The 18578-nt window shown below is 43.4% G+C and overlaps 1 protein-coding gene across 1 annotated transcript in view; it reads right to left on the minus strand.

Annotated features, from left to right (window-relative positions):
* Window positions 1–18578, minus strand: part of LOC126267194 (aquaporin-9-like) — a 216055-nt gene that overhangs the window by 102910 nt on the left and 94567 nt on the right. Inside the window, exon 2 of the mRNA XM_049972162.1 lies at window positions 8545–8665. Within this exon, the coding sequence (XP_049828119.1) occupies window positions 8545–8665 (121 nt within the window). The remainder of the gene's footprint in view (window positions 1–8544; window positions 8666–18578) is intronic.

The following is an 18578-nucleotide window of genomic DNA, read 5'->3' on the forward strand; positions in this document are numbered from 1 at the left end:
ACAGTGTCACATGTGATCATTTTGGTGGTCCAAGTGTAATTGTGTGGGGAGGCATAATGTTGCATGGGTATAATCATCTCCAAATCATTGAACAAGATACACTCATCAGATAACATTATTGTGACACTGTATTCCTTCCTCGTTCCAGTGGTGCATTCAGCCCCAACTTCATTTTTATTGATGACAATGCATGACCACATCGAACTAAGCAGGCGGAGTCCTTGGAACGAGAAGATATTCAGTGAATGGACTGGCCTGCCTGTTTCCCTCCATTAAAGCCCATCCAGCACATGTGGGATGTATTGGGGAGATGTATTGAAGTGTGTCCACATGCACCAATGACTGACAAGCATTTGTCAATCATGCTGGTGGAGACATGAAATGCCCTACCAGAAGAACTTACTAACCTGGTGCCCAGCATGGGAGCATATTGCAGAATATACACTGCTGTCCTTGGTGATCACACACCCTATCACAGACCATGTTTCACCTTTTGTACAGTCCACTGACATATATCATTGTGACTTCAGTGAAATTATTGTCTTTGAATAAGAGTGTCATTTTCATTCATCTCATCTCTGTGCCATACTGTATCAGTTCTTTCTATGTATGGTCCAAGTTTGATTGACCTATCAAAAAATGGAAAATCCAGGATGGAATGTAACAATCCAATGAAAAGGATAGTTGCTACTCACCATATAGTGGAGATGCTGAATCGCAGAAAGGCACAACAAAAAGACTGTTGGAAAATTAGCTTTCGGCCAACAAGGCCTTTGTTAAAACCAGACAACATACACACACCCTCACATACACACTCATGCAAATGCAACTTACACACACACAACCCCAGTCTTTGGCAGCTGGAGCCAGACACTGAGCAGTAGCGCATTATAGGGAGGCAACCGAGTGGAGGTAAGGAGGAAGCTGGGGCGGGAAGGTGGAGGGATATCAGGGTAGGGGTGGGGGACAGTAAAGTGCTGCTGACAGTTTGAAGGGATGAGGTGCAGAGTAGGACAGCTATGTTCAGTCGGGAGGTTAGATGAAGGTCAGGGGAGAGAGAGGTGGGGAGAAGCACACAAGAAGAGAAGTAAAAAGACAGCATGCATTGGTGAAATAGAGGGTTGTGTAGTGGTGGAATGAAAATAGGGAAGAGGCTAGGTGGCTAAGAACAATGACTATGAAGGTTGAGGCCAGGAGGGTTAGAGGAACGTAGGATACATTGCAGGGAGAGTTCCAACCTGCGCAATTCAGAAAAGCTGGTGTTGGTGGGAAGGATCCAAATGGAACAGGCTGTGAAGCACTCACTGAAATGAAGGATGTCATGCTGGGTGATGTGCTCAACAACAGGGTGGTCCAGTTGTTTCTCGCCCAGTTTGTCAGTGGCCGCTCATGCAAACAGACAATTGTCAGTTGTCATGTCCACACAGAATGCAGCACAGTGGTTGCAGTTTATATTGTATCCCTCTCCCTCCCACTCTCAGCATCCTCCTTACACCCACCTGGTTGTCTCTTATAATGTGCTGCTGCTCACAGTCTGGCTTCAGCTACCATAGACTGTGGTCATGTGTGTATGAGTTGTGTTTGCATGAGTGAGTGTGTTTTTTTTATATTTATGAAAGAGGCCTTCCTGGCCAAATGCTGACTTTCTGATTGCTGTGCCTTTTTGGGATTCATCATCTACTCTGTATGGTGAGCAGCAACAAACTTCTTCATTATATTGTTTCACTGACCTATGTTACTTGAGTGTGACACATCATGTGAAATTTACTTTTGTCTTTAAAGTTTGCACACCAGTATATTTTGGAAATTATTACTGTAGTTATTGTTGTTTACCAAATTATTTATTGGGTGAAACAGCTTGCATGTATAATGCTCAAAGGTGAATAAATCAAAATTTTTGTCTATAAAAAATCTTCAGCATACAATTAAATGTTGCATATACACTCCTGGAAATTGAAATAAGAACACCGTGAATTCATTGTCCCAGGAAGGGGAAACTTTATTGACACATTCCTGGGGTCAGATACATCACATGATCACACTGACAGAACCACAGGCACATAGACACAGGCAACAGAGCATGCACAATGTCGGCACTAGAACAGTGTATATCCACCTTTCGCAGCAATGAAGGCTGCTATTCTCCCATGGAGACAATCGTAGAGATGCTGGATGTAGTCCTGTGGAACGGCTTGCCATGCCATTTCCACCTGGTGCCTCAGTTGGACCAGCGTTCATGCTGGACGTGCAGACCGCGTGAGATGACGCTTCATCCAGTCCCAAACATGCTCAATGGGGGACAGATCCGGAGATCTTGCTGGCCAGGCTAGTTGACTTACAACTTCTAGAGCACGTGGGGTGGCACGGGAGACATGCGGACGTGCATTGTCCTGTTGGAACAGCAAGTTCCCTTGCCAGTCTAGGAATGGTAGAACGATGGGTTCGATGACGGTTTGGATGAACCGTGCACTATTCAGTGTCCCCTCGACGATCACCAGAGGTGTACGGCCAGTGTAGGAGATCGCTCCCCACACCATGATGCCGGGTGTTGGCCCTGTGTGCCTCGGTCGTATGTAGTCCTGATTGTGGCGCTCACCTGCACGGCGCCAAACACGCATACGACCATCATTGGCACCAAGGCAGAAGCGACTCTCATCGCTGAAGACGACACGTCTCCATTCATCCCTCCATTCATGCCTGTCGCGACACCACTGGAGACGGGCTGCACGATGTTGGGGCATGAGCGGAAGACGGCCTAACAGTGTGCAGGACCGTAGCCCAGCTTCATGGAGACAGTTGTGAATGGTCCTCGCCGATACCCCAGGAGCAACAGTGTCCCTAATTTGCTGGGAAGTGGCGGTGCGGTCCCCTACGGCACTGCGTAGGATCCTACGGTCTTGGCGTGCATCCGTGCCTCACTGCGGTCCGGCCCCAGGTCGACGGGCACGTGCACCTTCCACCGACCACTGGCGACAACATCGATGTACTGTGGAGACCTCTCGCCCCACGTGTTGAGCAATTCGGCGGTACTTCCACCCGGCCTCCCGCATGCCCACTATATGCCCTCGCTCAAAGTCCGTCAACTGCACATACGGTTCACGTCCACACTGTCGCGGCATGCTACCAGTGTTAAAGACTGCGATGGAGCTCCGTATGCCACGGCAAACTGGCTGACACTGACGGCGGCGGTGCACAAATGCTGCGCAGCTAGCGCCATTCGACGGCCAACACCGCGGTTCCTGGTGTGTCCGCTGTGCTGTGCGTGTGATCATTGCTTGTACAGCCCTCTCGCAGTGTCCGGAGCAGACGTTCCTTTTTCCATTTCCAGGAGTGTATTAACATAAATTACTTTTCAATTAAAAAAAGGGTTAACCTTCGCTGATGACCAAACATACTCTGGTGTCCAGGACAACTATGCAAGTTATTGATGAAAGTATGTATGTAAAATGTGGTGCTACAGAAGAATGTTGAAAATTAGGTGGGTAGATCATGTAACTAATGAGAAGGTATTGAATAGGATTGGGGAGAAGTTTGTGGCACAACTTGACTAGAAGAAGGGATCGATTGGTAGGACATGTCCTGGGGCATCAAGGGATCACAAATTTAGCATTGGAGAGCAATGTGGAGGGTAAAAATCGTAGAGGGAGACAAAGAGATGAATATACTAATCAGTTTCAGAAGGATGTAGGTTGTAGTAGGTACTGGGAGATGAAGGAGCTTGCACAGGATAGATTAGCATGGAGAGCTGCATCAAACCAGTCTAAGGACTGAAAACCACAACAACAACAACAACAACAACATGTATGTACACACACATACATAGTCTCTTTTTCTCTGTCTGTTTGTCTCTAGCCAAAGCAAAGACTCCTTGTCCATTACTCTATTCCACAGCCAGTGTAAACAGAAAACTAATTTTGACTGCAAGAAGTTGTTTAAAGTGTCACTTTATGTGCCTAATTGATTGAGTGGCCTTAGTCTGACATGACACTCAGGTCAAGGATATTTTACATATCCTGACAAGACCAGTATGACTGTCAGTGTCAGAGGCTGAGTACCGTTACTGAGACTGTAAAGATATAAAGATAGCAAGGAATGGCACAAACCTTACTTAGTGATTGCTGAAAGTATTAATTATTTTTAATGTTTCATAATTAATATAAAAAAACATCCTTACATGACAGAGTAATTTGAGTTTGCCTCACCAGATGAATATAATATTATTCAGCAACATGATAATGATAGAGATTCCTTCTCGCCACAAAGAGGAGACATTATGTCGCAGTCAGGCACAATAAAAAAGACTGCTTAACATTTCAGCTTTCAGACAAAAACATCCTTCTTCTGAAACAGAAAACACACACCCATTCACATTAGCACAACTCACACAAACATGGCTACTGTCTCCAGGTACTGAGGCCTGACTGTGGATTGGGATTGTATCTTATGTGAGCAGCAATCTGCTGGGGAGGGAGGTGGAGATAAGGAGGAGGTGTGGCATGGGGTGGGGAGAAGGTGAGATAGCAGGGAAAGGTAGGGGAAGATACTGTTCTGTCTATGGGAGCATGCAGGGACATGGTGGGACAGGGGCGAGGAGAGAAGTAGAGAAGGGGAAACGACTAGTAGGGCGTTGGTGGGGTAGAAGGCATGTATAATGCTGGAGTGGAAGCAGGAAAGGGGATAGGGACTAGCATAGGTTGAGGCCATGGTGTCACAGGAACAAAAGATATGTTTTAGGGAGAGTTCCCTTCTGTGCAGTTCAGATAAGCTGGTGTTGATAAGAAGAATCCAGATTGCACAAGCTGTGAAGCAGTCATTGAAGTGAAGCACATGATGTTTGGCATCATGTTCAGCAACATATCAACTGACTTTTGGCCACAGTTTGGCAGGTGCCATTCATACGGACTGTCAGCTTATTAGTTGTCATGCCCATGTAGAAAATGGAAGAAAGTGGCACACTGGTTGCAGCTTAGTCTGTAGATCACATGGCCACTTTCACAAGTAGCCCTGCCTTTGACAGGTGACAAGACTGTAATAGGTGGTAGTGGGAGGATATACGTGACACATCTTGCATTTAAGTCTATTGCAGGAATATGAAACATGAGGCACAGGGATGGGAGTAAGGATGGATAAGGATATTGTAGAGGTATGGTGGGTGACAGAATACCACTGTAGGAGGGGCGGGCACGATAGTGTGGAGAATATTCCTCATTTCAGAGCAAGATAAGAGGTAGTCCTGTACAGTACTGAGTCACAAGAGGTGTGTTGCTTTGTGGGCAGACAGTGGGTATGAGTTAGGTGGTAAGTGATTGGATAGTCAAAGCATGTGAGATCTGTTTCTGTGCAAGATTGGGATGATAATTTAAGTCTTAAAAGGCCTCAGTGAGACCTTGGCATATTTGAAAGGAACTACTTTTCACTGCAGATGTGACAGCCTCTGGTGTCTCAGTTGTATGGAAGGTTCTTCCTGGCATGGAACAGGCGACAGCTGTCAATGTTGATGTATTGTAGGTGGCTGGTAGGTTTGATATGGTTGGAGGTATTAATGTAGCTATTCTTGAAGTGGAGGTCAACATCAAGGGAGTGGTTAGTTGTGCACCAGTGCTAGGTATCAGGCTTCCACAGAGATGAGATGTTTGTATGTGTTAGCATGACATCATCATTATACAGCTCCAAGTCTCCTGAGTACAGTAGGAGTGACAGCAGAATATCCACCCAGGATAACTAGTGCATGGTAAACTGGAAGAACACATAAGGTATTAGGGAGTTATGATAAAGAGGAATTATGGAATACTGCTGAATGGTATTAAAAGATGCGGGCTGTAGCTGGGAAAGCGGCTGTGTTAAATACATCAGTGGAATCACAGGGCTCATGAAGCATGATACACTGACAGCTCTCATGGCCTGCGAGGTAAAGTTTAGGGTTTAAGTGACAGCTCTCAGGTTCTTATGGGTATTATAACACAAATGTAATGACTATCATACACTACTAATTGTATTGTGGGTAAGGAGGAAGCATGCGGAGGGGTGTCAAGGGGTGGAGGAGGGGGGCTAGTGTGAGGGACAGCAGGGTAGAGGTAGGGGTGGTAGGAGCTGTAGTGCTGCTTGTGGAAGTGTGCAGTGGACAGGTCACAGCTGCTAGATGCAGCATCAGGTGGTTATGCTCGAGGGAGAGGGGAGGGGGGAAATTGTGAAGAGAAATAGAGAAGAAGAAAGGACTTGGAAGGATCACTGTCGGGATAGAAGGTGAATGTCTCAGTAGTGGTAGCATGGAAGGGGATAATCAGATGGAGGACAGGAACTAGTGAAGGTTAGGGCCAGGGACGTTGCAGAAATGAAGGATACGTTGTAGAAAGAGTTCCCACCTGTGTGGTTCAGAAAAGCTGGTGTTGGAGGGAAGAATCCAGATGTCAAAGGCTGTGAAGAAGTCATTGAAGTGAAGCACGTTGTGTTGGTTAGCATGTTCAGTAACTGTTCAGTCAACCTGATTGTTGGTGACAGTTTGGTGGTGGGAAATTATGTGGACAAATAACTTGTTAGTTGTCACGCCCACATAAAATGTGACACAGTGGTTGAATTAAGTTTGTAGATCACATGGTTGCTCTCACAGATGCCCCTGTCTTTCATGGGGTAGAGGATGATACAGTGCAAACGGTGAAAGAAGAGCTCTGACAGTTGCCGCGGCCTAGGCGCACCTGCTTCGCGCATCCACGATGGCCCATCAGATCGTGAGCTTTTGTTTACATTAATGTGGCAATGTGCTAGTATTGCCGTAGTGCTGGGCGACCACTGCTGGCTCAGTGCCCGTTCATGTTGAATAATGGCAACTGTGCTGCCAGCTATCAGAGCTCTTCTCTCGACATATGAAATATAGTGACAGATAAAAGGCATGTGAGATCTGTTTCTGGAGAAGGTTATGAGGATAATTTCAGAATGATGCTTGGCATCATGGCTAGGCTTCATGGAAGGGACTTCTTGGTATGAAATGGGTGGCAGCTGAGAGACTCATCATTTGTGGACACTTTAAATGTTGATCTTCTATCAGGCAGTAATGGTCAGGGGTACCTATTGCTGTTGATGGTCAGCTTCACATTTTTTCACAACAAAATGTTCTATGAGGATTGGAAAACATAGTGCAAAGGCCATTGACAATTTGTGTTTACATCAAACATCATGCAGTGATTTAGCTTTAAAATCAATAGTTGATGATTCATCTGAACACAATTGTCAAATGTTAACAATAAAATATACGGACCAGTTATGAACAGATCATGGAAGAAAATTATTGAACCACAGTCATGAACCACAGGCTCAGTCACAGTGTTTCTAGAGACAAATGCCAAGGAGAAAACTGGGAAGAATTTAATAAAGCTGACAATGTAGATGGAAAATTCAACTGCTTCTTAAACATACAATATTACTGCAGCCCTTTGGCCTGATGTGGCTGTATGCTGTTGAAGTGCAAGAGAAAACCTGTCATGTGGCATTGTCAGAGCTGCTGGAGATGGTGGACATGTGTGTGTGAGGTGTGCGTGCCTGTGTGAATGAATATGTGTGTGTATTTCCTTTTCTGATGAAGGTTTTGGCTGAAAGCTAACGTGTAAGTATCTTTTCACTGTGTCTGTCTGCAACTCAATGTGTCATGTAATCTTTATAGTGAGCTGCAATCTATCTTTTCTGACACTATGGCTATAACACTGTTCTTCACTTGTGATGTCATATGTTCAGCAATGGCTGCTCATTTGATTTGAGTGTGTGAACCTACATGTTGTTATCATCCTTCATCAGGACTCCATGGATGTGTATCTTCCTTGAACCAACTGTATGAACAAACAGTACATACCTGGCATCACATGCCCAACTTGATGTGAAAAGACAAATAAGCCACCACAGGCACATAATACATCTTTGTCTAACTGTGAAAACTGTACTCAGTGGCATCTTTGTTACAACTTTTCAACTTATAGTAATTCAGTATGAAATTCAGATCATTTTTTCAACAACCAAAATACAGTTTCAGTATCAGTGCTTTCATGCTCAGTATTTACTATTCCAACCAAAGTATGACAATTTGAATCCATTCCTTTACAACTCTATATCAATGCTCCATAAAAGTATATTATTTCTGCATCTTTAGAGGCACTAATTTTTCATTTTCCTAATATGTATATAATGCTACAAAAAATACAATACCTAATGCACTTCATAGTCATTTATAGAGTGTGGAATGAGACAGACTTTTACTCCATGCATCTTTCAGATGATTTAAGCTAATCATCAGATCAAATGACACAAAATAATGAATGATCATTTAGTATTCTAAACATAGACAGGAATGCAGACAGTGTAAACAAAGATTGATAAAATTATAAGATAGAGATGTGGCTCTATGACCTAGTTTGATTGCTCATGTTTCTAGAACACACAGCATTCATCAGTAGAGTGTCATACCCTGGTCAAAATTCTGCAAGAGCGAGATCATTCTTGGTTCCAAGATGACAGAGGAAGAAGAAGGGTGCAAAGCCTAGGCAAGCAGCAGTTGCTCACCAGATGGTCCTGAGATGAGCACAGCCAGCATGAGACCAAAGCCGTAGCCCATGTTGGCAGTTATGAAATTGCCCACGTCCCAGCGCAGGACCTTTTGTGCTACACAGCAACTGCCGACGAACTGTGAACACAATGACAGGTACATAGTAGCAGTTTCCTAAACAATGATGAAAAGTCTGAAGGTGAACACTCACTCAGTCCTATGGATAACCAATAACTTTTACAAGCATTAGAATCAGGGCATTAGGCACAAACGTAATATTAGTACTGAAATTCTAAATGATTGTAGCTTGGCAGCATCAAACAAAAGGTTAAGTGTTCAATCCATCTATATGTAGTGCGCCCAAAATGATGCTTTCATACGAGCTTCACATTATGTGCAATTTAGAAAGATCCATGAATTTCGTCCAAACAGAGATCCCAAATGGTTGAAATAACAATTGATTGGAGGAACTTCTAGCAAGTGTATAGAACACATAAGTGTCTCACAAGTGAGTGTATTTAATGGCCAAGCGGGTCTCCATTTAGTCATAAACCCCTAAAAATAATGTTGCAGACACCGCTACTGGTCATTCTACCAGCTATACAAATCGTTACATTGTCATTTTTATATAAATGATGGTCAATGGATATAGGGCTTTTTCCCTTTATTTCCATTCTATGATCACCAAAATATTGTCCCGAGACTATCGATTTCAGATGTAATGACCATCCTCTGATGGTAATGGTTATAAAGAAAAACCGATGCAGATCAGGACAGCGATATTAATAGTAATAGAGAAAAAACAAATGAAGAGGAGGACAGCACTGTCTTATCACAGAAATACGAACAATTAACTGAAATACAAAGTCTGTAAATAAAAAAGATGTGACATATGGAATAATTTACAAACAAAATTCATCAGGGGTATACACGGACGAGGAAAAAAAATTCCCGGATTTTTCCTGGATTACCTGGTTAAAAATACGCTTCCTCCCGGGTGGAAATACCCTTTTCCCGTGTTAAGTGACGGTATACTCTTCCTCGGAACAGTAAAACTTATCAATTATTGAACCGTTATGGTCTTATAAACGGGGGAAAAAACATTTTGGAAATATCTGTGGTGTGCAGCAACATTTATACAGCATAGTTTCGTATAACGAAAGTATAAATTCCGCATGTTACTTTCCGAAGCATTGAAATCGAGTTGCCAAGCGCTTTTGTAAGCCAGTCATCACGCGATCTCGCCGGTCCATCGCGGAGTGGGAGGAAGACCGAAGAGCCACCCAAGAACAGAAAGCGGAAGAGCCGCAAAAACACCGCGCCGGACGCAGAGGGTTGGAGGCAGCCGAAGAAGACAGCAAGGGCGCAACAACTCGTCAACGCGGGCGTCCAGATGCAGAACGCCTTCCAGCAGCTGCCCGAGGACGCAGCTCAGCCCGACCCCGGGCCACCACGCCCTCAGCCGCCCCCTCCCAAAGCAAAAACGCCTCCTCCGATCATAATCTGCTTCGAAGAAGCATATATGACACTTCTCGAAGTAGTTAGGAGTGTAGCCAAGGATCCGTTTCAGTTCAAACCTGCTGGAAAGGATTTATACAGACTACACACAAGGTCAATGCCAGACTTTGAGAACGTCACCAAGGAGTTGACAAGCAAAAACTGGGGCTACTACACCTATGCCACAGAACACGAAAAACCCATCAGCTTAGTAATGAGGGGTCTGCCTTATAAGTTCAGCATACAAGATCTGCAGAAGGAGTTGCTTATGCTGAAGATTGTCCCGAGCTCGGTGACGAAAATAAAGTCACCTAAAACGGGCAAAGAGACACCCCTGTTTATGATTATAGCACCTGACACAGCAGACAACCGCCAACTCCGCAACATGACAAGCATCGCCAATACGAGCGTGACTATGGAGAAGCCACGCCGAAAACGAGGACCGCGGCTCTGCTTCAGATGCCAGGGGCTCGATCATGTAGCCCGACACTGCATGATGCAGCCGAAGTGCGTTAGATGTGCCGGGGACCACCCAAGTGACAAATGTCAAAAGCCAGCAGACGAAGCACCAAAATGCGCCCGTTGCTCAGAGGCACACCCTGGCAGCTACATGGGCTGCAAGGTGATAAGAGACTATGTTGCCAGGCAACGAACCGCATCGGCAGCACGCCCAGGTGCCAGCTACTCGTCGGCAGTCGTCAGAAGAGGGACGCGACACAATCAACATAAGGACAACGAGAGTCTGCCCGCAACAAGCACCTACAGCACAGCCAAGGCAGACGCCAATAACCAACAACATACGCCACAGCTAACCGAGGTGATGGCACCTCTCTTGAAAGCAGTGACCGCCGCCATCGCAACAGCAATGGAGACTATTGCCAAGGCTATCCCTGAACAAATAGCCGCAGCAGTCCAAGCCGCCCTCGCGGCAACACCGTCAGCCAGCAGCCAACAAAAGTATAGCCATTAGACAATACGGATTGACCATATGTATATGGAACGCCAATGGCATAACAAGACAGGAAGGCGAATTCCGCCACTTCCTAAAAGAAGAGGGAATAGACGTGTGTCTAGTTGTTGAGACACATCTGAAAACGGGGGTAAATGTTAAGGTCCCTAATTACACCTGCTTCAGGACGGATAGACCAACAGCTGGAGGAGGTACAGCAGTTTACGTCCGCAAGTCTCTTCGACATCACCCAATACAATTACCACCACTTGCCACAACAGAAGCAACAGGAGTGGCAATAGATACATCGAGGGGACGCATTCAATTCGTGGCAGTATACAGGCCACCTAGAGGCATCCTTCAGGAAGCAGACTTTGATGCATTGCTTACAATGAGAGGGAACACCTTTCTAGGCGGAGACTTTAACGCCAAGAATACTGCCTGGAACAGCAGGATTACGAACAACAGCGGACGACGACTCCTACGCACAGCAGACAGACATCATGCCACAGTCATTGGGCCACATGATCCTACCAGCATCCCATCCAGAGGACGACACGACGTGCTAGATATTGCAATCGTCAAAGGAGTGCCACATGCCATTGGCGCCAGCACACGAAAGGCTCTGTCCTCGGATCTTCTCCCTGTCATCATTGACATAGACTTAGATGGAGTCCAAGCACCTGCACACAGAGGAATAAACACACGCGAGATCAACTGGGAAATGTACCATCGCAACTTGGAACATGAACTAATGGCATTCCCGGATCCCACAGAAGCAGGGGTGGACGCCACACTATTGCACTTTATTTCAAAAGCACTGGACGCAGCAACAGCAGCGACCCGACACAGACCACAGCATCAGAGAGACAACTCAAGGCAACTGCCACCCACAATCCTCGCCATGATCGCGGAGAAGAACCGCCTTAACCGGGAATGGCTGAACACCAGACTGCCAGCCACCAAAAGAACGATCAACAGACCCCAGAGACAGATAAAAGCAGATATACAAGCCCACAGATACCAAAAATGGGAAGAAAAAGTAGCGCAACTAGACACACGCGACCAATCAGTTTGGAAACTCACGAAGAGCCTGCTACAAAAGGGAAGCAGAATACCACCGATAGAGGTGAACAACGAATTCATATGCGAACCGGACGCAAAGGCAAATTCCCTGGCGGACGTGTTCGCAGAAAACTTCAAACCAATCGAAGACCAGGTAGACGTTGCCCATATACAGCTTGTTGAAGAGCAACTACCAAGGTTCCTACAGCAACAAGCAGACGATATCATAGAACCCATAACAATCGAAGAAGTGGAGCTAGAAATTAAAGCCCTCAATCCAAGAAAGGCAGGAGGTCCAGACCTAGTAACGAACAAATTAATACAACAAATGCCACCAATTGCAAGCTCACTACTCACCGCAGCATTCAATAACATCCTAACCTCTGCTCAATACCCACTGGCGTGGAAACATGCAGAAATCATAGCACTCCCCAAACCTAGAAAAGACCGCAGGTCACCAAACAGCTACCGCCCGATAAGTCTCCTGCCAGCGGTCTCAAAAATATTCGAACGGATATATGCTAAACGTCTCCTCCGACACATAGAAGTTGAACGAATGCTGCCAGAAGAACAGTTTGGCTTCCGACGCGGGCACGCTACTACACATCAACTGCTGAGGGTCGTCGAAGAGGCCCTGGACGCCGTCGAGCGCAAGGAGTACTTTGGAGCAGTACTACTAGATGTCTCCTGCGCATTCGACTGCGTCTGGCACAAGGGCCTCCTGTACAAACTACTCGTGCAGGGGGTACCAGTGCCGCACGTACGGCTGATCCGGAACTACCTGGAAGGACGCACTTTCCATGTGAGGGCGCAGGACGGCACATCCGGAGTAAGAAGAATTCAAGCAGGGGTACCACAGGGTAGTGCACTCGGACCCCTGCTCTACATCTTGTACACTGCAGACCTCCCGACAATAAATAGAGTACAGATCGCCTTATACGCGGACGATACCGCCGTGTACTCGAGGAGCAGAAGTGCCAACCACTTACAAGAGCGACTACAGAGAGCCTGCGACACACTAACAGAATGGGCAAAGAAATGGCGACTGTCATTTAATCCAACCAAGACCCAGGCTATTGTCATCTGCAGACGAAAGCTACCAGCCAGGTATCGGCGAATAACCATCACAGGCACTCCGGTACCATGGACAAAAACAGCTAAATACCTAGGTCTAACACTGGATAAAGGGCTGACATGGAAACCCCACATCGAGGCAATACGCTCCAAAGCACTGGGAAGACTAAGGCAACTCTACCCAGTCCTGAACCAGAATTCATCTCTTCCATCACGGCTGGGGGTCGTGATCTACCTCACCCTGGTGAGACCAGTCCTGGAATACGCCGCGATCGTGTGGGGTAATGCGGCCATCACCCACACAAGAAGACTCCAACGGGTGCAAAACCGCACTCTCCGACGAGCCCTACACCTGCCAGCGGACTTCCCGACAGCCGAGCTGCACCACCTCGCGCAAGTCCAGCCGCTACAAGAAAGAATCCGCCAGTCAGCACGGATGTTCTACGATAAAAACACAGAACTCACAAAACACTCTAATAAGAAACCTAGGCCACAGAATACACAGACTGGCCACTACAAGATGGCCAGATCTACTGAGAAACTGAAAAAGACAACACCCCCTACCTGTCAGCTAACATAAAAATAGGTCTGAAAAAAAATAAAAAATAAATAAAAAAAATTAACAAATAAATTTTAAAAAAAGCTAATCAAATAGATATACAAAAAAAAGCTGCACAACATATGTATACAAATAACAAATCAGATATTAGATATAGCACAGAAACGCAACACTAACAATAGGCTTAGTACTTTTGGGGAACTAGATCTATAATAAATATTTACGAAAATGTACTATGTCAATCCAGAGCATCCTTGTACTAGACTCTCTACCGACCTAATAACTATAACAACAAATAAATGTAACACCTATGAATAGATTTAACACTTTTGGGGGAACTTGCATACATGGCTAATAAATTTGTAAATGTCCTATCTCACTCCATCTCCATAATCATCTCAAGCATCACCACAACTCATCAAACAACAAATCACACTCATGCACATCATAATCATTCTATCTCACCTCCAACTTTACTTCATTAATTAAAATAAAATAAAAAATCCATTACCGCAGTTAATAGACATGACAACCCAAACATATATGCACTACAAAACTTCAAGATAGAAGACAAGCTCGAAGGCGAAGCCAACAGGCTAATACTTCGATCACAGCAGGAAACCAGGAATTTCCAGCCATCAGACTGCTGCGCGCGCGATCTCGCCAGCCGATGACGGCGGATATTCAGAGCATTCAGAGCATAGGACACGTGATGATGTCAGCCAATAGTAACATCACTGTTCAGTAGTGCGACCGCACAAGTAGGAAAAGTTAATGGTTTAAATTAATATACATAGTGTCGCTGCAAGAAAAGCAAAGCTCAAATAATATCGGTAAAAGTACAGTGTGTGTGAATTGTAAGGACGAAATTATTAAGTTAAATGAGTGTATTTCTAGCCTTCACCAAATCGTCAGTGTATTGGGTAGTGAGATGTCAGAACTTCGAAAAGAAGTAAGTGAGTCATTAGTCAAACAAAAGGCCAGTTCTCTTCCGCGAAAAAAAAATCTAACGAGTGGACAAATATACCATACAAAAACAGAGGTGTGAATACGAAAGCATCACCAGCGAGTAAAGAAACCAAACAGCTGGCGGTTAAAACCAAATTTCAAGTTCTTTCCGTGAGTGAAGAGGCGGATTTAGGCCTAACATCGGTAACGGAACATGAACTTTTGAACAAACTTTGTAATCAAAATGGTGATACAGGCTCTGAGTTCAGCATTAACGCAAACAATGAAGGTGCGAAATTGAGCATGACATCTATTGTACATAATAATGGGACATCTATTGCACGTAGCAATGAGAAAGACACCATTAATCAAAACATGCAACAGTGCAAAGACGAAAGTAATGTATTATTTTTAACGGACAGTCACGGCAGAAAAATGACGAGACTATTCAAAGAAAACACGAAATTCGACGCAACAGGTTTTGTGAAGCCAGGAGCAACAGCAAAAAACATTATTGGTGTTGATTTACAAGACAAAATGTCGGGAAAAAATGACTATGTCGTGTGTATAGCGGGTGCAAATGATGTTGCGAAAAACGAAGCAAATAACTGTCTCATTGAACTAAAGAAATTCCTGGAACGCAATAAACAAAAAAATACGATTGTTGCAACATTACCACACAGATATGATCTAATGTATCACTCGTGTGTAAATAAAGAAATTCGTAAAACTAACATTAAAATAAAGCAGATGTGTTTTTGTTTGGAAAATGTAGCGTCCTTGCATCTAAATTATGAAGGAAAAACGTTGTACGTAAAATAATAAATGAAATCATTGCGAACAGAGTGAGAGCGAACAGAAACATTTCATGTGCCGGTATGGGACCAGTCTCAGCAAAAGAAAAAGAAGCATCCTCAAAAGCAGCAGAATCGTCAGTGGCGGAACCAACTGCTAAAACAACATATTCAGCGGTAACTATTGCCCGTCCTACACGCAACAGAAAACAAACTCAGCGTCTTTTATGGTAACACGAGAGATGAGGATTCAAAGTTGCATCAAGCATCTCTCTTGTGTGTTCAATATGAGTTTTCCACGCCACAAGCAATACTATCAACTAATGTACTGAAAAAAGCCACTCCTAGCAAACGTCACGCAAATGCAGAGGTGAGAAAAAATCAAACTTTGTCTTTATTCCACCAAAATATATGTAGCCTCAAGAATAAAATAGACCAGTTGTTAATAAATTTAAAAGACGAGTGTGAAAGTGAGCCCGATATACTGTGTTTCTCAGAACATCACGTTATGAGTGGGATCCACATGATACAGATTGAGAACTTTAGTTTAGCTACTCCTTACTGTAGATCTGTTATGGAAAAAAGTGGTGTTGCAATATTTATAAAAAATAATATAGTGTATAAACCCCTAGATTTAAGCAAATACTGTAATGAACAACATTTTGAGGTGTGTGGCATTGAGTTAACAGCAGACAATGCAACTGTTATTGTTCTGGCTGTTTACAGGGCACCTGCTAGAAATCTAAATGTATTTCTAAGACACACTGAATCACTTCTGGCCCACCTAAGTAGGAAAACTAAATCTATCATTGTTATGGGTGACTTCAATGTGGACCTTTTAACAGAACTATTTTGAACATTTAATGTACTATTACAATTTAGTACCATTGGTGGACACTCGAACTAGAGTACCTGCCAGCTCTAGCACTTTAATAGATAATGTATTTGTTGATAAGGATATTTGCAATAATTTTACCATTATAAATGGTCTCTCTGATCATGAAGGGTAATTCCTCACTCTAAACCAAATGAATGTACAAAGAAAAGAAAATTTCATTTGGAAAACATTTAGGATTATAAACAGACACACCACTGAAACCTTTAATGAGCAATGCTTTAATGTATATGCTACAGTTGATGTTAATTCAAAATTTAATATATTTATCAATGAAGTTACAAGCCTTTTTGAAGAAGCGTTTCCTAAAAAATCAGTGAGAGAAAACCTGTTCAAATCTGGAAACAAGCCTTGGATTACTAAAGGCATCAAAATCTCTTGTAAAACAAGAAGAGAACTATATGCTGCAGCCAGGAGTTCATATGATAACAGTAGGATTACACACTATAAAATCTACAATAAAGTTCTGAATAAGACAATTCAGGCAGCAAAGAACATGTGCTTGAAGGCAGAAATTGACAACGCGGGCAATAAAGTAAAAACTATCTGGAAATTTGTAAAGAAGGAAACGGGGAAAAATGCAGTTTGTAGTGAAAATATCCAAATCAAAAGTGAGGGTAATCTTGTTAGCGATCCAAAAACAGTTGCAGACACATTCAACAACAATTTTTTAACAGTAACAGATAAAATAGGTTTACAAGGGTCCATGAAGCAAGCCATCAATCTTTTGAAAGCTAGAGTACCTGGTTCAGTACAACACATGAAGATAAAAACAGTCACTGTTCAAGAAATTGAAAGAGTTATTAAATCCCTAAAAAGTAAAAACTCTGCTGGAATTGACAACATTTCTAACTAATTATTAAAATACTGCTCCAGCCATGTAAGTAAAGTCCTTTGCCACATTTTTGATGTGTCAGTTAAGCAAGGAATAGTTTCTGAGAGGCTTAAGTATGCAGTTGTAAAACCACTGTATAAGAAGGGGGATAAGAAGGATACTACTAACTATAGGCCGATATCACTACTGACAAGCTTTTCAAAGGTTTTAGAGAAACTAATGCATGCTAGGATAGTTAAGCATCTCAGTGAACACAATAGTTTCAGCAGAAGTCAGTTTGGATTTCAGAAAGGTTTGTCAACAGAAGATGCAATATTTGCATTTACTGGCAAACTCTTGGAATCTATCAACAAAAAACTGAAAGTGATTGGCATATTTTGTGACCTAACAAAAGCATTTGACTGTGTAAATCACCAAATTCTTTTACAAAAAGCAGCACATCTCGGTATAAGTGGTGCAGCAGGGAAATGGCTCGACTCATATCTGTCAAACAGGAAACAAAAAGTTGTAGTAGATAGTCAAGATGGTGTCCCAGTATCTTCAGAATGGGGTACCATCACATGTGGAGTGCCGCAGGGCTCAGTTCTTGGCCCCCTTCTGTTTATTATATTTATAAATGATCTTCCTCTCTCTACAGAACATTGTAGATTCACCATTTTCGCGGATGACACTACACTACTTATTGATAATTCAGTAGATAAGCTTGAGGAAACGGCAAATAAAGTTTTAAATGAAATGGTGAACTGGTTCAACATTAATGGTCTTATTTTAAATTACTGTAAAACAAACTACATTCAGTTCCACAAAACATCCAAAGATGAGGAAATATTTGTAAAGGTAGGTGAGCAGACAATATGCAGGGTAGATTCCTCAAAATACCTAGGCTTGCATATTGATAGCAAACTGAATTGGTCAAACCACATCGTGGATCTGTCCAAAAGACTAAGTTCAGCAACACACGCATTGCGCATTGTTTCTTCTTATAGAAATATGGAAACCATGAAGTCAGCGTATTATGGTTACTTTCATGCAATTATGGCATTTGGAATTATATTTTGTGGAAATCAGCCACTGGCTAAAAAAGTACTGTGTGTACAAAAAAGAGCCATAAGGATCATGTGTGGAGTCCATCCTAGAGCCACATGCAGGAATCTTTTTAAGAAGCTTGAAATACTTACATCCACTTCGCAATATATATTCTTGTTGATGTGCTTAATAAGAAAAGAAAATCCATCTTTAAGCTGAATAGTGCATATCACAGTCACAATACTAGGAGGAAACATGATATCCACTATGAACAGCCAAATCTAAGTATGGTGCAGAAAGGAGTCCATTTCAGTGGTTGTAAGATTTTTAATGCCCTCCCTTCAAGAATTAAGTGTTTAGTAGATGATGATCTCTTGTTTTAAAAAACCTTAAGGCAGTTCGTATTGCA

The sequence above is a fragment of the Schistocerca gregaria genome, chromosome 4 (genome assembly GCF_023897955.1).
Source record: "Schistocerca gregaria isolate iqSchGreg1 chromosome 4, iqSchGreg1.2, whole genome shotgun sequence".
In the NCBI taxonomy this organism is placed as follows: domain Eukaryota; kingdom Metazoa; phylum Arthropoda; class Insecta; order Orthoptera; family Acrididae; genus Schistocerca; species Schistocerca gregaria.